Below are 22,501 nucleotides of genomic sequence, written 5' to 3'. Positions count from 1 at the left end.
CTCTAATTTTTTTCAAACCTCAGCAGTGGTGGCTAGTCTTGAGCCTTCCTAGCTAGACTGGCAATGGATTCCAAATCCCTAAAAATAAAAGTCTCAGAGGAAAATACAGAATTTAATACAGGGTGGATAGATTAATTTGCTTTCACATTAATGTTAAGTTACAGTACCAAATAATCATAAATAGCCCACTGCAGAGGAGCCATCTTGTGGTAAAACATATTATTGAATACTCATTTAAACCTATTTTTAATGTTGATAAGCTAATTTAGACCTAATATGCAGTGTTACTGTAAGGCTCAAATGTATTTTGCAGATACAGGCATTTTTTTTGTTATCATTTTTAATCAAAAATGTCTCTTTTGATAGTTAAGGTTGCTGAACCCTGAGCTACCGAAGATAAACCCCACTGTCAGTGCTATACATTCTTTATTTTTCTTTTCTTTTTTTTCTTTTTTTTTTTAGAAATCTATGAGTGGAGTTAATGAACATTGAAGATATCCCAAAAATAACATGAATATAAAATAATTTTAAATAAAATTAAAAATTAATAGCCTATATCCCACAAAATACAAGATTTATCTCTAAATAAACAAGCTCTAAAAGATGTTTGTTTTTTTGTTTTGATTTATTCACGGAAACAAAGTCGACCGGCTGCCATTATGGCTCCAAGTTGTGCTCGGCTACAATCACGACAGGGCGATCCTGCTGAGAGCCAAAATGGCGCCGTTTCCCCTTTAAACAATACAACCAATCAGATTCGTGGATTTTTTTTTCTATCCAATTAAAACCCACATGAAGGGCGGGACCTGCGGAACCGGGAGGAGCTGTTTTGGGGTGTTGTGAATTCGTGTAGCCAAGAAATCTTGAGTGGGAGTTGTCGGGAGAGATTTGTTGTGCGTTTTGCCCGTCGATTCGCACTGATCGCCACCTCGCCAGCCGTAGCCATGCCCGGGATAGAGAAGCTGCCGATAGAGGAGACGCTGGAGGACAGCCCGCAGGTAACAGCCCTCTTCCCTGGAGGCTTCAGCTAGCATGCTAACGTTAGCCACATCTACGGCTAGGCTAACTGTCTTTGTAGGCTCAGTGTTTGCCAACAACCAGCGAAGAGATGCCAAGTTCAGGCGGTATGCTAACCGCTAACGGCCCAGCTAACCAAAGCTGTCAAGCGGACAGCTGAAACGGGACACGCCAGCTGTGCATCGGTATCAGACTGCGGCGGCTGCACCGATCAGCTGGCTGGGGGCTCCGTCAACATGGGAGGTCAACATGTCAAGGGGTGGCACAGCATTCAGCGATGGTTTGCATAGACATAAACTCGTTAAATGACTAGTTAGCCGGCTACTTCCTTAGCCTCTTGGCTCGCTGCTTTACCTCCTGCTACTGATATCTGTTAATCTTTCGACCAAGCAGCAGCAGCAGCAGCGTCATCCTGCTGCTTCATGTTATTGTGACACGTTAAAGTTTCATCCCACAGGCCGTCACACTAATGAACAGTCATACACTGTCAATAACCCTGCATCACCAGAGCATCCACTGCTCCCATTGTACATTATAACCTAATGCACCAGTTGTTAATATGCACATATCATCTATCACTGTTAATATAAATCCTACTTCACAGTATATAGACATGTTTACATCATGCACATACTGCACATAATCATCCAGCCCATGCACACCCATTCAGTGTTTATTTATTTCCACTATTTATATTGTTTACAACTTATAGAACACTTGACTTGTAAATACACCTGCTATGACATTACCGTGTGACCACAGTGTGATACACCTGAAAGGTTCATTCTGTACATACACAGGGCTAGACATTGTTTGGATGTTTTAATCAAGTGGATCTGTAAACTGTTTGCCCAGAAAAATCAGGGGTCATATCATGAAGCCACTCTTAGAGGTGGGATGTAGCTAAGTAAATTTACTCAATAACTGTACTTAAGTGCAATTTTGAGATTGGTATTTCCATTTTCTGCTACTTTATGCTTGTACTTCACCATGTCTCAAAGGGAAATATTGCACCTTGTCGATACAGATTAGTAACACAAATGTAACTAACAAATAAATTATGATACATTATTAAGGAAAAAGATGGGAGAAATTCAAGCTGCTCATCAGTGTTTATAGTAAAAAATAAGCCTCATCTTTACTAGCTCTAACATTAAAGTGATGTACACACTATTATATCAGTATTTATAATTTAATAATATGGTATGTGACTCTGAAATGGGCCATTGTAACACAAAGAGTGCTTTAACTTTTTGTACTTAAAGTATATTTTTTACTCAAGATTTGAATGCTGGACTTTAGTTGTAAGAGAGTATTTCTTCACTGTGGTATTACCACAGGTTTCAGTAGGCCCAGTTAATTCAGAGTTTCAGGCTTTTCCTATCCAGCCGTGAGCCCGTGTACATTGGCATACTTTGTCATTTCAAGTGACAACATGAAAACCATGAGTTGAGTAATTTAACATGAAACTGTGAGACCTGAAAGGAATTTTTGTTGCGGCAGTTAAATATGTTGAATATAATCAGTCAGTGAGAATGTCACAAACCTAAACTGATCTCTCTTCGCGACACAGGCCGCAGGACTGTGATACTGCTGAAATTATTACAAATACCACATGTGTTTTTATAAGTCAGTAGGTTTAGACCAACCAATCGGCTTAATCTTGTTTACTTATTTCCCACAACGACAGATAAACCTGCTGGCAAGCTAAAGACAAAATGTGTGGTTGAGACACACCTTGAGAACAATACTATACTGTGTGGAAAGGTAACAGGTGTAGATTTACATAGATAGGTGTGGGTTTGGCTTTTGGCAGTTACACCAAGGATCACATAAGGCTATAACTTCCTGAGGTTTTATGGATCAGTCAAACAATTAACACTGACTTCATGTTCACTAGCTTTATTTGTGTGTTGGATGTAGACACGCTCTCTGCTGGGAGTGTTTGAGGAGGACACTGCAGCGATATCCAACTACTGCACACAGCTCTATCAGGCCATGCAGAGGATTTATGATGCACAGGTACACACGCACACACGAGTCACAGGTGTAGTGCCACTGGCTTTATAAAGACAGAACATACAGGAATATAAAAAGTGTGTCTCCAGCTGTGTCTGTCCTGTTTTCTTTTTCAGAATGAGCTCAGTGCTGCGACACACCTGACCTCCAGACTGCTGAAAGAGTACGACAAACAGGTAGGCTAAGTCAAACCAGCCACCAACCTCATCAAACTTGCCACCTGCCCGTTAACACTAGCCTAACCATGCTACAGCACTAGACATTAGTCTTATAACACTAGCCACAACCTTTAAACACTAGCACCAGTCTTATAACACTAGCCATCAACTTTGTAACACTTGCCACAGGCCATATAACAATAGCTGATGGACATATAGAATTAACCACAGTTTCATAATGCTAGTCATTAGCCTTATAACATTAGTCATCAATAATGTCACACCAAATATCAACATGTTACACTAGCCATCAGTCTCATAAAACAAGCCACTTGCCAAATAAAACTAGCCATCAGCCATAACACTATCCACTGGCTATCTAAAATAAACCACCAGTCTTATTACACCTTCCGTCAGCTTTATAACACTTGCTTCCAGCAATATAGCCCTAGCCACCAGTCTTATTACATTTGCCATCAGCATTATGACACTAGCCACCAGTCATTTGTCATCAGCATTATAGCACTAGCCACCAGTCTTTTACACTGGCCTCCAACATTATAGCACTGGCCACCAGCCTTTTACACTTGCATCAGCATTATAGCACTGGCCACCAGTCTTTTTACATTTGTCATTGACATCATAACTCTAGCCACCAGCCTTATTACACTTGCCTCCAACATTATAGCACTAGCCACCAGCCTTTTACACTTGCCATCAGCATTATAGCACTGGCCACCAGTCTTTTACACTGGCCTCCAACATTATAGCACTAGCCACCAGCCTTTTACACTTGCCTCCAACATTATAGCACTAGCCACCAGTCTTTTACACTTGCCATCAGCATTATAGCACTGGCCACCAGTCTTTTACACTGGCCTCCAACATTATAGCACTAGCCACCAGCCTTATTACACTTGCCTCCAACATTATAGCACTAGCCACCAGCCTTTTACACTTGCCATCAGCATTATAGCACTGGCCACCAGTCTTTTACACTGGCCTCCAACATTATAGCACTAGCCACCAGCCTTATTACACTTGCCTCCAACATTATAGCACTAGCCACCAGTCTTTTACACTTGCCATCAGCATTATAGCACTGGCCACCAGTCTTTTACACTGGCCTCCAACATTATAGCACTAGCCACCAGCCTTATTACACTTGCCTCCAACATTATAGCACTAGCCACCAGCCTTATTACACTTGCCTCCAACATTATAGCACTAGCCACCAGTCTTTTACACTGGCCTCCAACATTATAGCACTAGCCACCAGCCTTATTACACTTGCCTCCAACATTATAGCACTAGCCACCAGTCTTTTACACTGGCCTCCAACATTATAGCACTAGCCACCAGCCTTATTACACTTGCCTCCAACATTATAGCACTAGCCACCAGTCTTTTACACTGGCCTCCAACATTATAGCACTAGCCACCAGTCTTTTACACTGGCCTCCAACATTATAGCACTAGCCACCAGCCTTATTACACTTGCCATCAGCCTTTAACACTAGCCACCAGCCTTATTACACTTGTCATCAGCCTATAACTCTAGCCACCAGCCTTATTACACTTGCCATCAGCATAGTAAAACTAGCCATTAGCCTTATTACACTTGACATCAGCATTATAACTCTAGCCATCAGTCTTATTACACCTGCCATCAGCTACACAGCATGAGCTACCAGTCTCATTGCACTTGCCATCAGCATTATAACCCTAGCCACCAGTTCTATAAAACTAGCCACTAGCTATATCACACTGACAACAGGCCCTAAAGTGTAACAATAATCAAAGCTTTCTAACACAAGCCACAGCCTTATTATACTTACTGTAAGAGCTATAACACTAGCCACCAGTCCTAAAATAGAAGGCACAAACGTTAAAACACCAGTTGGCAGATTTGTAACAGTACTGTGAGTCTTATGACCCCAGCAGCTATATGAAACATCCTTAAATAATCTAATCCATTCCTCTGTTGTTGTTGTTGTTGTTGTCTGCAGCGTTTTCCTCTAGGGGGCGATGACGAGGTGATGAGCTCCACCCTGCAGCAGTTTGCAAAAGTCATTGATGAGGTGAGAGAATACAAACACAACAATGCTCTGTCTGCTGCTGTTCTGTCCTTCTCTTTCATCTGTCCTGATTGTGCCACACAGGCAGATTTCACCTGACATGATTGAACAATTTCCTCTCTGTCTCTCTTTTTGTAGCTGAGTTCCTGTCATGCTGTCTTGTCCACCCAGCTCGCAGATGCCATGATGTTTCCCATCACTCAGTTTAAAGAGAGAGATCTGAAGGGTAGGAAACACATGCAGTACACTAATTATCTAAACCTGCCACACCTCTGGCTCAATGAACCAAAACTATATCTGACATATTGGTCAGATTAGAAACTGACATCAGTTCCATTATTGACAAAGCACACACACTCTACTGGCTTACAGTCGGTGTTCCAGTTTATTCCACTGGCGTTGGTTGGGGTAGACATCATGGCTCTATGCAGACCATTTAAGTTCTTCCACACCAAACTGGGAAAACCATTTCTTAATGGACCTAGCTTTGTGCTCAGGGGCACCGTCACGTTGAAACAGAGTAAGGTCTTCCCTAAACTGACCGTTCCCACACAATTGGAAGCACAGCAGCAGTAAAAGATTTCCCTTCAGTGCCACTAAGGGACCCAAACGAGGAAAACCGAGCCAGACAAAAAGTACACGTGTACCAAAAGGAAAAATATCCCTTGCACTTTCACTTACAGTTCTTTCTGTGTCCCTGCAGAGATCCTCACTCTGAAAGAAGTCTTCCAAATATCCAGTGATGGTAAGTCAGGACTGCTTCTGGATGAATGAATAATCAAAGCAGCATGTTCTCTTAATCTGGCTGAGATTTTCTCTGCCAACAACCTTCCTGCTCCTACTCAATATGAAAACCAGAGGACAGCTGATGCAGATATTTCTGGAAAAACAATTAAGTTAATATTTCTAGAAAACTATGGAGGCTATTTTGTGTTAAGAGTTTATTATATCAGAGTAAAAAGCTGTAAATGGTCACATTAGAGAAGCTGGAACGTACAAATGTTTAGCATTTTTAATTGATAATCTACTTGAAACAATGAATCAATTAACACTGCTCACGAACACATTTTTCTTAGTGTTTATTTGTGTGTGTCCTTCACAGAATATAAGTGGAGAATTTACAGCTGCTGTGACAGAGACTTGGTCACAGTTTGACGCATCACAACGCGAAGTAACACTTAATCTATAGAAACAAATTGTACAGTTCTCAGTGTCAGCATGACTTCTGGCTCCAGATTGCCTGCATGTTTAGCTGCGCTTAAAGAAAGATTCCACTTTGTTTTTAAGGGTCACTGGCAGAGTATTTTTGTTTTAACTTTACTAACATCTTTATGTGCTTTTCTAGCGTGTTAATGTTGAAGAAGAAATTTTTTTTTTAAAGTTTTACCACCAAAAAGTCTTACTTACCTGTTTCTGTCTGCAGATCATGATGTAGCCATTAACAGATACAGCCGCCTGTCCAAGAGGAGGGACAACGACAAGGTGAGAAACACTCCTCACATTACATTTATCATTCAGTACTTCAATACTAAAATGTTTTACTAAGCTCCTGGATAGTTCTTTATTTAAGAGTCTCTAATTTCTAAATAAAAAACAAGGAAGTTTGCCCAGAAGAACAAACGAGGGAAAATACAGACAAAGCCAGTGAACTTTGATTTGAGCGAGCATATTTTTTTTAAAGACTATTTGTGGGGGGGCTTTTGCCTTTATTTAACATTCAGCAAAGGGCCACAGGTTGGAATCGAAACTGCAGCCACTGCAGCAAAGACATAACCTTGATATATGTGGTGCCCGCTTTACCAGGTGAAATTCCCCGAAAGAAGTGCACCAGTAAAAGTGAAGTAAAGAATCCATTCAGTTGCCTGTAGACACATTTTGCATTTACAATAAAGACTCTTTAGGTTACGCCAGCAATTAATTGGAATTAAATAATTGAAAATGTACCAGTTAAACCAAATTACACTGGGCAACTTCTGCAGAAATTATTATAAAAATAAAATAAAATAAAATGATAAATGAATAAATAATATACAAAATAAAAATAAAAGTAAGTAAAATAAAGAGTTAACTTTTGAATCATCCAGTCTGATTTTGAACATTTTAGCCCATTAACTTCTAATTTAATATTATTTCACTGTATTTTTTACCCCTTTATTTAACAAATCAGTTTTTAGTCAAGTCATCCAGTCTGGCCGAGGCCCTTGGCTGCATGTCATCCCCTCTCTCTCCTTGCCTTTCCTGTCTTTCTCTTCCTCTGTCGCAATGTCGCATGAAGCAGAAACACCAACAAAAAAGTCTTAGAAAAAAGATATTATCTTTGGTATATGGTATTATCTCTCAGTTCATTATATTATCTCAGTATATATTACCTTGATACTGAAATAAGAGGAATGTCTTGTGTGTCGCAGTTGCGAGCGGAGGCCGTGGAGGACGTCTACACCTCCCGCAAGAAACAGCACCAGACCATGATGCACTACTTCTGCTCCCTTAACACACTACAGTACAAGAAGAAGACGGCTTTACTGGAGCCGCTGCTGGGATACATGCAGGCCCAGGTACACACACACACACACACACACACACACACACACACGCACGCTGTAAACCCGTGGCATAGCAGCATGTAGGAGCTTTTCAAGAGGGTGTCATCCATCAGGATTAGCTATTGCAGAGAAGCTATTGGAGTCAGTTTCACTCTAGAACAGTTTATAATGTATGTCTGTTAATAGAGAGAAACATTAGACTGAGGTTAAGTGGAGCAGGAAGCGAACATTAGATTGAACCAGTTAAGAGTCGATCTCATGGGGCGCCCTGGTAGCACACCTGGTAGAGTGAGTGCCACTTGTAGGCTGAGTCTTTAGCTGCGGTCTGGGTTGGAGTCAGAACCCTGTGGGCCTTTGCTGCATGTCCCTGTCCCTTCATACCTGTCATACCTATTTTTGTACTACCTACTATCTAATAACAGAATAAAAGAAAAATCTGGTTCAGAGCTGTTCCCACTCCTGCTGATGTGTCTTTGTCTGTGTTTGTTCTGTGCAGATCAGTTTCTTTAAGCTGGGATCAGAAAATCTCACCCAGCAGTGGGAGGACTTCCTGGGGACCATAGGAACCAGTGTCCAGAAGTAAGAACCAAACCTCAGACGTCTACAAGAAGTGTCTTATTTCTTTTTTTCTTTTTTTTCTTTCCTTTGTTCTACATTCAAGGTCTTAATTAATTTGTTTTATTTTCTTTAACTCAGTTTTAAAGCTTCAAAGATATTGTTGTTTTGAAGAAATTGTAAACATAACAACATTATGAAGACGTGAGGGGGGTCATGTGAATTCAGTGTGTTTGTGTCTGTGTGTGTGTGTGTGTGTGTGTGTGTGTGTGTGTGTGTGTGTGTGTGTGTGTTTGTAGTGTGCGTCGGGAGATGGAGGAGGAGGTCGGGCAGATGCAGCAGACCATCCAAGAGATGGAGAGATCATGTGACCCGCTGTATGCACCGTGTGACCCCGACCCCGCCCACTCACCTGTCTGTCGCAACCTGACCAGGAAACAGGGCTACCTGCACATCCGCAAGTAAGAAACACACACGTGTGCCCTACATCCCCCTACATCTTACAACAATAAATGATAATGAATAAACAATAATGAATACATTCCTGCTGTTGTGGCAATATTAGTGTCGGATGTTACAGTTGAAAATGTTGTTGAATTGTTTTGTTGTCTCATCATCTGAAGAGTTAAAGTTGCTCCTCTGTGCGTCCTTCAGTAAGACAGGGCTGGTATCGTCCTCCTGGGAGCGTCAGTACTTCTTCACACAGGGTGGTAATCTGATGCAACAGGGCCGAGGCGAGGTGGCAGGCGGGCTGGTCACTGACCTCGACAACTGCTCTGTCATGGCAGTCGACTGCGACGACCGTCGCTTCTGCTTCCAGGTCACTTCCTTCGACGGCAAGAAGTAAGATGGCTCCCTTTTTTTAAATTTATCTTGCATGAATACACCATAACTATTCAGATGCCTTTTCTGTTTTTAAGTTTCCTGGTTGATACTAGAGTGGAAATGCCACTTTATTAAACTTATTCCTTGTTGTGCGTTCTGTCAGAGTGGTGACGCTGCAGTCGGAGAGCAGGAAGGACTGCGAGGAGGTAAAATATTTTTCTGTCATGTGACCTGTTCTGTATTGACTGTCAGCTGTTCTGTTGTCTCCTCATGCCGTCTCTTCTCTGCTGCTTCCTCCTCCAGTGGGTCTCCACCATCAACAACATCTCCAAAAGGATCTACCTAAGTGAGAACGCAGAGGTCTGTGTCCCACTTCACTTCATTAACCTGTATTTACCTGGTAACATGATGGAGATTTTGGCACTCAGAGCAGAATCATATGGCCTGCGCTGCCACAGTCACCGCAGATCCACAAGTCACCATAATTATCAACTGTAATAAAATGACAAGGTGATCCTGACAAAGAGAAGGAGAAGTGACCTGATTAGTGTCTCAACGACCGCTTATAGAGGTCAGAGTTTTTAAGACTGCCGCTGTGGAAAGTCTCTTATTTTCCTCCAGCTATAACGGCCCCTAATATTGTATATATAATATTATTTTGTAAAACTGGTCAAATATTTGCTGAAATGCAGCTGCATGGTGGTCACATGCTGCAGATGACTCAGAAAATGTGACACATTCCCCCTTCCAGTGTGGACAGGAAGTTAAAAGACGAAATGCTTTTGTTGCTGGGAAACAACAGGGTCATAGCAACTTTTTTTAAAAGTATTGTTTCAGCATTTTATTCCTGTATTGGAATGAGAAAGGAGAGAGAAGGGGAACAGCATGCAGCATAGGGGTATTATGGGGCAACAGTAGATTAATGCATATTGTTTTGAAATTACATTTATTGGTGACATGTAGCAGGAAAGTTCAGATGTCCATGTACTTTTGGCCATGTAGTGTATCTTAATCTAATACGTAAACCAGTGGATCCCAACTAGTCCAGCCACAAGGTCCAGATTTCTGCTTAGTAATTAGTTCAAGGTTCACACAGTTTAATAAATTCAGCGCCATACTAGTGTTTGGCCATGTCATTGAGCTAGTTTGCTGTCTTAGTTCAGTAGCTGTCTGTTATTCTGTCACTCTACAGCAGGAATCAACACTTCAAAATAAACAGTCTGTCCCAGAAATTCAGAGTACTTCAAAATAAAGTGAGTGACACATTTGTGGGTCACTTTTGGTCCATTCAGAATGGACCCACAACCTACTTTTGGACCGTAACCCACCAGTTGGGAACCACCTATGTAAAGCACATTGGAACTTTATTTGAACAGTGTTGTATATTTATTATCAACTGATTCAGAGATTCAAAGTTGAAATGCAGTTGTAGCCACCTCCATGTTACACTCATAGAAAATGTATAAATAGATGTAAAAGATATTTAAATTAGATCAGAATACAAACAATAAATTAGGCAATAAAGTTTAACAAACAATATAAAAGTAGCACGAGGAAGAAATGAAAAGGAAAGCTGAATTCGATTTACAAGAGATGTGTATGTGCACCGTGAAATTAGAGTAGTGAGACACTGTACTAAAAAAAAACAGCAAAGATTTTACTGACAAGCTGTTTGAATTCATGCATTTGAAACTGTTTCCTATTGGTTGACGCTGACAGTACTGTCATCCTATTGGCAGGAGCTGGCAGCCAGAGTGAACCAGTCAGCTCTTGAAGCCGTGACGCCTTCGCCATCCTTCCAGCAGAGACATGAGAGCATGAGACCCAGCAGGTGTGTGTTTGTGTTTGTGTGTCTGACATGATGTTAAAAGCCCACCAGCAAGCAAATACTAAGCAAACAACAACTACAGAGCTACAAGGTGTGATCAACAACCTCATAACCAATCAGGTGCCAGATATAATGAAGATGGACACTTGTAGGCCAGTCACATTTCCGTGGGAAAACTGTGACTCCACCAGTGAGACCATCCATCTCTCTCTTTCCATTCCAGTAAAGGGCGTGTGGGCCGAGCGAGCAGTATCAGCTCTGTGGGCTCTGAGCCGTCGCCCGCCCTCTCTGTGCTCTCATTGGATGCACTGGTTGCCCCGGAAACACCCATCCAGTTTGACATAATTTCCCCCGTCAGCGAGGAGAACTCAGCACAGAGCAAGACGGCAGCACAGTCCGGCAGGTGTGTGTGTGTGTGTGTGTGTGTGTGTGTGTGTGTGTGTGTGTGTGTGTGTGTGTGTGTGTACTGTACATGACAGGATGCTAAAGCTACATCATGCCTCTCTTCCTGTATTTAACGTTAGTTTTAAAGGGATAGTACACCTAAATTAGTTCAAATTCTTTTCAAAATTCTCTGTCGTATGTGTCGTTTTAACCCTCCGAACAGGTAGATTTGTTTTTTTTTTCCCAGATCCAGATTTTTTAGGTATCTGTCCCCTAGATTTCTGCCTTCGACCAAATACATTGACAAGCTTGTGTGTTATCTTGTAACGTAGCAGCCGCTGGATGTTGTTCAGTTCTCTGTTTGTGTGTTTGTCCACAGGAGGAGTAATCCATTCGGAGAGTCAGGAGACGGCACATCAGAGGACAGTGAAGGTACCGTCTGTCTGCTCCTGTGTCCGTCATGTTATCAATATTTTATATTGTTTAATTTGAATAACATTATTCGTGGTTTCTGCCAGAAACCAGACAAATTAGTCAACTCAGTGGAGTGGGCAGGATTCAAAGGTTTGGACCCAGGCAACAGAAAACATCCACTGTAACTATAGTTGGCAGCTGTAGTGGGTGTCGTTTCCCTCGTCACCCACAGGGGGCAGCACAGAGACCATTTCACACTCGCAAACATACTTTTCAAACATGAGAATTGCATCTCACTGTCTGTTCCCTGAGCTTTCAAGTAAAAACAATCTGTCTCTCTCACACGGTGGATTTAAGATATATCGTATATACAGCACATGTACTATATATGTAAATATTTCACTCTGTGTCTGTTGTCCAGATTCGATCCTACACCAGCTCTTCATCGTTCGCTTCCTGGGCTCCATGGAGGTGAAGACTACCGAGTCAGCAGATGTCATCTCTGAGACCATGAGGCAGATCCTGGCAGCCAGAGCCATCCACAACATCTTCAGGATGACCGAGTCACACCTGCTGGTCACCTGCGACTGCCTCAAGTATGAACCACAGAGAATGTGTGTGTGTGTGTGTGTGTGTGTGTGTGTGTGTGTTTTGGATTAAGTTGTCATTGTGGGGAAATCTTTTTGCTTTTAATGACAGAGCAGCTATGGATTGACAGGAAATGTAGGAAAGAGAGGGGCAATGACATGCAGCAAGGGGCCGTGGGCTGGAATCAAACTACTGCAAAGGCCTTAGTCTACATGGGGCCCACACTCTACCCAGTGAGCTGAAGGTCGCCCCATTGTGGTTAATCTTGACAACAAACAAATCTTGTGCAGACATTTTGACTTCAAGAGACAGGAACCTGGTGTGTGACCGTGCACTCTTAGTCCAAGTAGTGTCCTGTAGATGCTGCAGCGTTTAAAATATGTGAAAGCCCAGACATACCAAACAGACTTCAGAGAACTAGCAGCGATGACAGCCCCCTGCTGCGTCGCCTCATGTTTCCATGTCTTGGCCAAAAAGTTGCACATTAACACATGTTGTATTGCCCACTTTTTTTCTCTGTGCAGTAAAGGGTCTTTAATATCATTGTTTTTCTTTTCAGGCTCATTGATCCTCAGACACAAGTCACTCGACTCAGGGTGAGATGATTTCTGTTTCCTTGCTCTGTTAGTTTTAGTTTCATCAGACATGTTTCTAATGATTCATCATTTCTGTGTCTTCCTCCTGTCTCCTCCTGTAGTTCCCTCTCTCCAGTGTGGTTCAGTGTTCGTCCCATCAGGACAACAAGAGGCTGTTTGGTTTCGTTTTGCAGCCGGCGACCGGTCGGGGTGACAGCCGAGCCGTCTGCTACATCTTCGAGTCCAACAACGATGGAGAGAAGGTCGTCCGTCTGTCCGGTTGTTCATCTGTTAGTGTCACTGTCCAGCCCTGTGTTTGGTCCGTCTGTCTGACCTGTGTGTGTTCTTCATGTATTTCAGATCTGCGACAGCATCGGTCTGGCCAAGCAGATAGCTTTCCACTCTGAGATGGTGAGACTGATTTGAAACTTCCTTACTCTGAAGCTAACACTAGCTCATTCACGTTTTGTTGGAGGTGTCCTCAGGTGTTGTTGTGGAGGTGAATTACTTCTGTTGTCTTATTGTTGTGTAGGACCGTAAGGCCGTGGAGAAGAGGAAGGAGCACGACAAGGCCAAAGAGAAACAGCAGGAAGAACTCAGCAAACAGAGACAGATAGAGAAGGTGACCTTTAACCTTTAACCCTGTCGCTACACTGACACATTTACATATAATAGTATAGATATTAAACTTCAAATTTAAATGTCTTGTTCCTTGTTTTACCTCCAGGATCTGGAGGAGCAGAGCCGCTTGATCGCCGCCTCGAGTCGCCCAGCTAACCCGCCTGCCGCTGATGGACAATTTCTAGTGCTTAGCAACAGCCAATCGGAGGACAGCGATGCAGGGGAGGAGGGGAAGAAGAGGGGCGAGTCTGAAGCCTAACAATAATAACAAAGGATGCATGTTTTACCACCCAGGCGAGTCCCAGCTGGTATTGTCAAAGCAACAGCTCAGGAATCAGAGGAGGGGAACACCGCCCGCCTGCACGCCCGCAGGGACAGCTCGCTGCCTGGGACAGGAAAACATGTGCTCCCTCTCTTGCTGGACTCTGAAGTTTGTGGTGGAGCCTGTCACTCTGAGGACGGAGGATAAACTGAACGCACCCTCACTATAAAGAGGGGGAGGGGAGTATGAGAGGAAGCGTCTCGTCACAGACTCGTGTGTTTTATTTCTGTGTGTAAAAACGCTGCTTTTTATACCGGCTCCACTCTCCAGAAAAGGATGCAAATATAGATCTAACCTGTAAGTTTCTGTTTATTATGTTTATTTTATAGAAAATCCTAACAGCAGTGACAGAGGATTTAAAGCAAAGCAACACGTGTGGAATTATGAACCAGGATCTGAAGGAGACAGAGTTGGATTTGGACGATGTGAGCTCTTGTTTAAGGGCTGTTTGGTCGCAGGTGAAGGCTTACCTGAGATCCCAGAGGGCAAAAGGACATCGCAGTATTGTTGGTTTAAGAGTGATAGAAACAAAAAGAGAAGACACAGGAGGAAGAGAGAGCAGGGAGTCCTTCCTGTTGTGATGTGTTCATCAGCTGACCATTTTAACAGCATCCTGCAGTGATGGATTTAAAAAAAAAAAAAAAAAAAAAATCTTTAGGGTTGGGCGATATGTTGAAATTCTCCACCTGACCACACCTGTGTGTGTTTTACACCCGTTTTCATTAATCAACAGGAAAATGCGACTGTACACCTTCTGAATTCAAGTTTCTCTCTGTCACCAATCCAAGGTCCTGTCTACATATGTACAGATATTTTTGGAAACAGATATTTTCCTTGATGTTTTGACCTCTCATCCACATGCAAACAGTTTGAAGTCAATAAATGATTTTTTTAAGACGCCTTCTAAGGTGCAGATTTGTTAAAACTCCGGTTACTTTGCAGTTGTGTGGACACGTAAAACAGAGCGTTTGAGAAACGATGTCATCTGCAGACAGAATTTTTTTTTCTAATTTAGAGGAAAAATATCTGTTAAAACAATACCTGTATACATGTAGACGGGGCCCAAGACTAGCATAGCTCCCTTGTTTACTCATCGTAAAATACACTTAATTGAAACTCGACAGAAACAAAATATAATCAACAAAACCATCTTAGTTTGTCTTTCCATTGCTACAACGATCAATAACTGTGGTTTGGTCAAAATGAAACCTTTGGCTCATTGAGTTAGATGATAAAATATGCTGCCTCTACACGCTGGTTTTCCCCGCTGTGTCTCAGTGTCCGCTGAGCTTCGGCTCATTTTTTGGAGGCAGATGATTAAATTAGCACAAATAAAATGACAAAAATCGCTCCCTAAAATAAAAACAATAACCACTGATGTACTGACCCGATCAATATTCACTGATATATATTCGTCCTATCGCCCAACTCTAATTATCCCCCAGTCGCTGGTTTTCACTCATTTCACAGCAGAATGAAAATCGACTTATAAGTCTTGAAACTTGCTGACTCACCATCATAGGAGAGCACTGATTATTAGTTGATTAATTAATTAGTTGATCAACAGAAAATTAATGTGCAACTATTTTACTAATCAATTAATCAATTGTTGTTTTCAAGCAGAAATGCCAAAGCTGTAAACGTTCCAGCTTCCCATGTGTGAGAATTTGTTTCTGGGTATTTTTTAACTGTTTTCAGATGTTTTAAAGACCAATTAACTCATAGAAAAAAACTGATCGGCAGATTAATTAACAATAAAAAAAAATAATTGTTAGCCTCAGCCCTACGTCAGAGTGGAAATGACAACTTTAACTGTGATGTCATCACTTCAATAGAGCAGCTGTACATCCAGACTGATTCGAAAATACACAACTAAAGTGAATCCTGAGTCTCTGCAAGCTGATTTTCATAATAGTAAAGTGAGGTAAATTGAAGGTTGCAGCTTCATGAAGGTGGAAAGAAACATATTCTGAAATCTACAACATCATCTAATCAGGATGGGTTTGTTGGTTTACAGGTCAAAAGATTTTCTAGATGTCTGCTGTTAAAATTGTGCTTAATTTTGACGACACATTCTGCAAACAAAATGACAAAATATTAACCTGTAAATCATGAAATCAGTGCTCACTGACTATGCTATGCCATAGAAACAGATACTGCTGACAGTAATTGCTGCACTTTTATGCAAAAACATGTTTGGAGACAAAAATATCTGCAATTTTAAAATATTAAAATATTAAATTTCAGCAACACATGTTGTCGTAGAAGGTCAAATTCTATCAGCTGTACTTTAGCCAAAGTGGAAATATTTGGGCCCAACCTACTTTTGATGTAGAAAATGACTTCATGTGCCAATATTAACTTCATTATGTCATCATTTTCTGTATTTGTCGACGAAATTGTAGACGTCATAAGCCCTGCTTTGCCCAGCATCCCCTGCATGTCATGCTGTTTGTATGCAGTGTGTATTGGCATATTGTCAGGACTGGAGCCAACATGGCCGCCACTGGTACCCCTTTTCCACCACCATAGAACCAGATCCTTTCTGGTTTCTGAACCTAGTGTTACAGAGCATTTTGACCAAAACTGAACTGGTTCAAAACCTGAGAAGTTGACTCTCAGCTGGAAATGAAAAATAGCAGGTTTTCCTTGACCTGAAGTACGAACCGTGACGACATCAGTTGGCATGTCATGTTGTACAGGTTGGAAAGAGAGGATGGAAAAGACAACAGTGGAAAAGTCAAGTGAGAAATTGTCCTTCGTAGGTCCATTATTGTTTTTTGGTAAAAACAAATACCTGCAATAACAGAGCAAAAGTTTTGAAATCTGGAATTTTGCTACTCTTTACTTCCATAGTGCATTTTGCAACGCCCCTCGTTGATGACATATCCTTGGATACAATGCTTCTGTGCAAAACTGTTGGAATTGTGAGCTGTTTTGTTGGATAGCACCAAGTTTCTAAGAATCCTGAACAGAACGGTTCAAGAACCAGAGCTAATTTGGTAGAAAAGGGGTATGGAGGACCTTGAAGGTGTGAAACTTTAGAAAAGAAAATCAGATTTTTTTAACCTCTTTTATTTGAAGATTTTATTCCAAAATTAGATGCCTGTAACTTCTGCCTCTTACACAGTGAACAGCTGCATGAAAGTACCGCTCAACAATGAGAATCGTAAACTGTTTATAGGCCACAAAAGAGCCAAAAATGCTTCGCTCTTATTTCTTGATCTGAGTTTAAAAAGTTGGAGATCAGCACAAGCACAAATCTGATCCTTTGCTGTATTTGTTGGCACGTCTCCATTCTGAAAACCGAAAGAAAAAAACGTTACGGCTCGACTTTTGTCTTCTCTGATAAGCTGGTGCATTTTACTCATGCAGAAAACATTAACATTTTAACACAAACGTTCTGCCAAATAATCCGCTGAGTCAGTGTGTTCCTCCTGACGTCACAATATTTATCTGTGCTTTAATACAAAATATTTCTGTCATTTGTTTGAGGCCTTTTTCTGTTTCTCACAGGTTTTATTCATTAATCTTTTTATCCCGAGTGAGTCACGATGATAATCTGTAGAAAAACAACTGAACAAGCTTTAGTTCCAACATCTATAGACATACATGTAGGGAGGTGAAAGGTCAGAGGTCACAGGCTTCTGTGGGGAAGTTAGCATGGCGAAGACGTTTCTAAAAGCCTCAATCAACAGTTACTGATGATGATTATTTTGGGATGGTGGGGATGGGGGGATGTTTTCTTGCTCTAACCAGGTGAAGAACGAGCTGCACTTTACTGATGCAAGAAAACGTGCTTGGATCGATGATGTTGAACTGTAAATATGTTTCAGTGATGATTGTTTCAGTGTCATGAATAATTAAAAAAAGGCTTTTCAGTGATAAATAAAAGCACTAACTCCACCCGCCCGAGTCCGTCTGCTCATGTTGGTTGATCAAACAACCCTCCAGGAAAGGTGTGAAGTAAAAAGAGAACCAAGTGGATTTCTTTTTCATTTTCATTATTGCATAGTTCAGTGTTTTATTTTTAAAAAGTCAGTTTATCAGCTGTTGTTTTCAGAACCTCATAATGTCACGTTTTGGTTTTGAGTTTGGAGTTGTCCGTTTTTCCCATACCCATGAACGTGATTTCTCAAGAAAGCCATGAGGGAATTTCCTCTGATTTGGCACAAACGTCCACTTTGACCAAACAATGACCTGATTAGATTTGAATCAAAGGTCAAGGTCACTGTGACTTCGTCTGTCTCATTCTTGTGAATGCGATATCTCAAGAACAGCTCGAGGGAATTCCTTCAGATTTGGCACAAACGTTTAAACGGTAAATGGACTGCATGTGTTTCTAGTCGTCTGAATACACTACATTTTTATTGTTCTTTTATAAGACAAGTGAAGGGGATCTGAATACTTTATGATTGTACTGTATCTCCTCGGTTGGGAGTCACTGATAAAATGATAGTTAATGATATAATAATGTGACTCTAAATGGATTATTAAGAATTGGCACAGGTCTCTCTATTTAAAACTAAAAACACACACATTCTGGTCACCTTAACAACTTTATTATAGAATAAATATGAACAAAATTAATTTAAAATATATATAAATATACAACTTCATGTATCCAGTATGTAAAAATAAAATAGCCCATAATGTTACAGAAAAACCTGAACTGATTATCCAAAGGCAACAAAAAAAGACACTAAAAGTCCAAAGTGAAAACAAATTTAACCAACAAAATCAGCGAGACGTTATTCAGAAACATCTCATTCACGTGTAAAAGGATAAAACAATACAAGTTTATTTAAAGTGTAAAATCACTGACAGGTGACAAACTAAATATTAACTGTAAGATTAAAAGAATCAGTGCAATTCAATTTGTTTTCCACCTGATTGTCTCAAACAAAACTTCCTAACATGAGAGTCCCAAGATTCCCAGGATAACCGGATACTCCTATGGCCATCTGTGGACACTCTTTATCAGCATTATAAAGCTTTGCATTTAGATATTAAACATTCAACTTCACTGCTGCGGTGAACTGTAATTAATGAATTATCATGATGTTGGTTTGATTGACTCTACACTTTACTCTCTGCTGACATCAGAGACAATCAGCTCCAAAGATCAGTTCGCATCACACTGGGTTTACTATCAGTATGAGAAACAATATAAAGACATTAACATCTGCCTTGTGCAATAAAATGATAAAGTAGCAGGACATGTAGGAAGGCTTCAGAGGCACACAGATATAAAGTTTTACACCCTCCACTGCAGTGTAACAGCAGACTATCCCTTCAAGCTGAAAACATCTCTGTATACATATAACTTATATAGTATTTTATGTTGTTCTGACCTTTAATCTCATCTTTATGTTTCTTTTAAAATGACCTGAATGTGGCATAAACTGTAAATTGTGACATGTTTTCCAGAAAGAAGCTGGGATTTACAAGATTTTCCATGTGCTACAAACGCAGCAATAACATGTCTTCATATGTGAGGGATCCTTCATGTTCCTCCTGGAGACACCGCCTCGGCTCAGGTCTCAGCAAACTGCCCAACGTGTCGGCGTCACATCAGCAACTACATTTTTAGGATCTGGTCAGAAAGCCAGTCCAGACCCTCGATCAGACCTGAACCGCTGACGGCACAGGACGCCTGGACGAACCACTGCACAGAGACACACAGAGAGTTTAATATAAGTTTAAATGTCCTGAAAACTCAATCACTGTGTCCTGTAGTTTAAACCCAGCTGCTGTGTCTCTCTGCCACTAGAGGGCGCTGTATGTGAGGTTTAAGCTGAACCTGCTCACTCAGCTGAATGAGGTACAATTTTAACATAATACACATATAGATATCACCATGACACTTCAGCAGTTGATTACTTAGATTACGACAATTCTTTTCTGCATTACAAGTTTTCAGAATATTTACGTTTAAGCATGCAAATGAGGCCATTTTTAATTTTAATTTTTCTGCATCTATAAAGTGGACGCATTGCATTGTGGGCCTGAGTATCTGCCATGGACACCTACCGGCTGTGAGACTCCTGATAGGCCCAGGGCCTCGGTGATGTCACTGACAGACATGGCTCTGGGCAAATCCTGTTTGTTGGCAAACACCAGTAGGGCCACGCCCCTCAGCTCATCCTCCTCCAGCTGCAACTCATTAAACGAGAAGTTAAAATTAGGGGGTTTTTTTTCATTTAAAATTCATACATCAACCAATCAGTAACGGCCTCCTCTGATGTGATGTTGTTTAATAAGTAGTACTTTTTTTGTACTGCGACAGTCGCAGTACTATGACAACTGCTGTGCTCACACTCCTCTGTACCAATCCATTACAAATAAAGATTTTTTTTGTCATGTATCAGCAACTGACAACAAGATTCAGCACAGGTGTGTGTGTGTGAATGTACCATCCTGTGCAGCTCATCAGCAGCTTCTTTAATCCTCTCTGGGTCGTTGCTGTCGACAACGAATATCAGACCCTAACGACAGAAAGAATCAATCCATAAAAAGTCTACCCAATTCATATAACATTCATAAAAATAGTAGTCATAGTAGTAGTAGTGGTAGTAGCAGCAGCAGCAGTATTACCTGTGTGTTAGTGAAGTAATGTCTCCACAGAGGTCTGATGACAGTCTGACCACCAACATCCCAAACTGTGAAACTGATGTTCTTATAATCCACTGTCTCCACGTTAAAACCTGCACGCACACACACACAGAGCAGTTAATTAATGTATTACTTTGTATCCTCAGTAAACTTGTGCATTAATGTAAACAGATTAAATAGATCACTGACCGATAGTTGGGATGGTGGTGACAACCTCCGCCAGCTTCAGTCTGTACAGCAGAGTTGTTTTACCTGCTGCATCCAGGCCCACTGCAGTCACACACACACACACACACACACACACACACACACACACACACACACACAATGTCAAAAAATAGTAAAAAGTGTCCAACACATTATCTCAGAGCCCAAATATCTTGTTTTGTCTGACAAACAATCCAAAACCTGAAATATCAAACACAAGTCAAACATTAAAAATGTCACTTAGGTAAAAGTATGTCAGTATAACAACAAAGTGTAAAAACAAAAGAGCTCAACGCAGAAAAATGTCACCTGTGACTGTTATATTATTATAAATAATTAAATTATTATTACTTGTGCAATAATGCAAAAGCACAAAATCACTTTTTCAGATTTTTTTTACAAACCAAACAATCTCTGAATTAAGGGTTAAGATTAGCAGTTTAAAAGGAGCTCCAGTTCAACCGACTACAACATTAAAATACTACTTTTGCATGAGTCATAATAATCTTATATATTATATATAAAAGTATGTAACAGTCACAGGGAACATGTTCTGCATTTAATGTTGTTATTTTTAATACTTTAAATACATATTCCTGATTATAGGAACATACTTAAGTGACATTTTCAACACAAGTCTGTAACTTACAGGGTGGTAATAGTACCTTTAGTTACGTAAAGATAATTACAATAATAATAATAATAATAATAATAATAATAATAATAATAATTTCTCACCCATTAAAATCCTGACAGGTTTCTTGGAGGTGAACCTGGAGAAGATGTGTGAGATGATGACGCCCATCGTTCAGGTAGAAAGTTTCCGTCCGCTCGTTGTGTCTCTGTGAGTGTGTTTGTGTCTGTGAGTGTGTGTCCCTGGTTTTATAGAGCAGCGGTGTGTGTGTGCGTGTGTGTGTGTTACCCACAGTGTCATCCCGGCTGCTGTCAGTTTGGTACACGGTGGCAGTGGAGGCGCTGGCAGCAGCTGCAACAGCGCTGTCATGACAACACACCGGAAAACACTGCTTCCCGCTCACGGGAGCCTTCAAAATAAAAGCACGCTTGTTTAATTTCCGTCTGTGGCATACAGCTCCACTGTAATAAAATACACATCAATGAGTGCTACCAGGCAGAATTTATTATTATCATTATTATTGTTGTTGTTGTTTTATTTTATTAATTTATTTATTGGTCAAAAATAGCTCTTTTAAAGGAAAAGGTTGCTGACCCCGCTGTAATACACTGGGTAGTATACTATAATTCAAGTGAGGCAACATTTTTTGGTTTTAATTTAAATCTGTCTTTTTTTGGCACATTATATGTATTACATAAGCTACTCCTTGCTTTTATTTTTCCCAATTTCAATTTTGAACAGAACAGAACATCCACTAACATAGGACATAATTAAAAAATAATAATAAAGTGGAAAAATAAATAAATTAGTTGATACCCCTTTATATCCTATTAGGCTACATATTTTTGTTTACAGCCTAATAGACCTACAAGTTATTTCAACTCCTTTGTAAATGTATGTAAGTTAGAAAAACACATGCTATTTTATTAATTAAGTTAAATTAAAAATAATAAAATAAAGAAAATTGAACTATATAATACCATTGATCAGAATCAGAGAAAAAAGGAAGCCAGAGAGGAGTCGCTGGCTTTGTGTCAGTGTCAGTTTTGCTCCAAGTAAATATTGAATTTAGTTTTGATGTGAGAGTGTTGACCTGTTGTTGCTGAGTTTTATTTTGT

At 40.6% G+C, this 22,501-nt stretch overlaps 2 protein-coding genes across 2 annotated transcripts; one reads left to right on the top strand and one right to left on the bottom strand.

Moving 5' to 3' along the window:
* Nucleotides 1-809: 809 nt before the first annotated feature.
* On the top strand, nucleotides 810-17,833 carry appl1 (adaptor protein, phosphotyrosine interaction, PH domain and leucine zipper containing 1). The gene is made up of 22 exons (XM_049581195.1): nucleotides 810-998; nucleotides 2,941-3,039; nucleotides 3,153-3,212; nucleotides 5,204-5,275; nucleotides 5,411-5,498; nucleotides 5,976-6,017; nucleotides 6,696-6,754; nucleotides 7,681-7,827; nucleotides 8,312-8,394; nucleotides 8,670-8,831; nucleotides 9,025-9,213; nucleotides 9,359-9,401; nucleotides 9,499-9,555; nucleotides 10,935-11,026; nucleotides 11,247-11,426; nucleotides 11,787-11,839; nucleotides 12,243-12,417; nucleotides 12,969-13,005; nucleotides 13,107-13,247; nucleotides 13,345-13,395; nucleotides 13,517-13,606; nucleotides 13,712-17,833. The coding sequence occupies exons 1-22, from the start codon at nucleotides 945-947 to the stop codon at nucleotides 13,862-13,864; spliced, it is 2,127 nt and encodes a 708-aa protein (XP_049437152.1). The 5' UTR covers nucleotides 810-944; the 3' UTR covers nucleotides 13,865-17,833.
* An 871-nt stretch (nucleotides 17,834-18,704) lies between these two features.
* Nucleotides 18,705-21,886, bottom strand: LOC125891745 (uncharacterized). The gene is made up of 6 exons (XM_049581226.1): nucleotides 21,488-21,886; nucleotides 20,732-20,812; nucleotides 20,525-20,634; nucleotides 20,344-20,415; nucleotides 19,961-20,083; nucleotides 18,705-19,595 (listed from the first exon to the last, which is right to left on the bottom strand). The coding sequence occupies exons 1-6, from the start codon at nucleotides 21,552-21,554 to the stop codon at nucleotides 19,509-19,511; spliced, it is 540 nt and encodes a 179-aa protein (XP_049437183.1). The 5' UTR covers nucleotides 21,555-21,886; the 3' UTR covers nucleotides 18,705-19,508.
* Between the last annotated feature and the right edge of the window lie 615 nt (nucleotides 21,887-22,501).

The sequence above is a fragment of the Epinephelus fuscoguttatus genome, linkage group LG1 (genome assembly GCF_011397635.1).
Source record: "Epinephelus fuscoguttatus linkage group LG1, E.fuscoguttatus.final_Chr_v1".
NCBI classification, from domain to species: Eukaryota; Metazoa; Chordata; class Actinopteri; order Perciformes; family Serranidae; genus Epinephelus; species Epinephelus fuscoguttatus.
The sequence above is the reverse complement of the archived record's forward strand: the minus strand, read 5'-3'. Positions and strand labels throughout refer to the sequence as shown.

Excerpts from the sequence above, each read along its gene's own strand:
- LOC125891745 (XM_049581226.1), bottom strand. The coding sequence starts at position 21,554 with ATGGGCGTCATCATCTCACACATCTTCTCCAGGTTCACCTCCAAGAAA. Across the intron at positions 20,813-21,487 it reads ACCTGTCAGGATTTTAATGG|TGGGCCTGGATGCAGCAGGT; the intron begins GTGAGAAATTAT and ends GTGTGACTGCAG. Across the intron at positions 20,416-20,524 it reads ATTACTTCACTAACACACAG|GGTCTGATATTCGTTGTCGA; the intron begins GTAATACTGCTG and ends TTCTGTCGTTAG.
- appl1 (XM_049581195.1), top strand. The coding sequence starts at position 945 with ATGCCCGGGATAGAGAAGCTGCCGATAGAGGAGACGCTGGAGGACAGC. Across the intron at positions 5,499-5,975 it reads TAAAGAGAGAGATCTGAAGG|AGATCCTCACTCTGAAAGAA; the intron begins GTAGGAAACACA and ends GTGTCCCTGCAG. Across the intron at positions 13,607-13,711 it reads AACAGAGACAGATAGAGAAG|GATCTGGAGGAGCAGAGCCG; the intron begins GTGACCTTTAAC and ends TTTTACCTCCAG.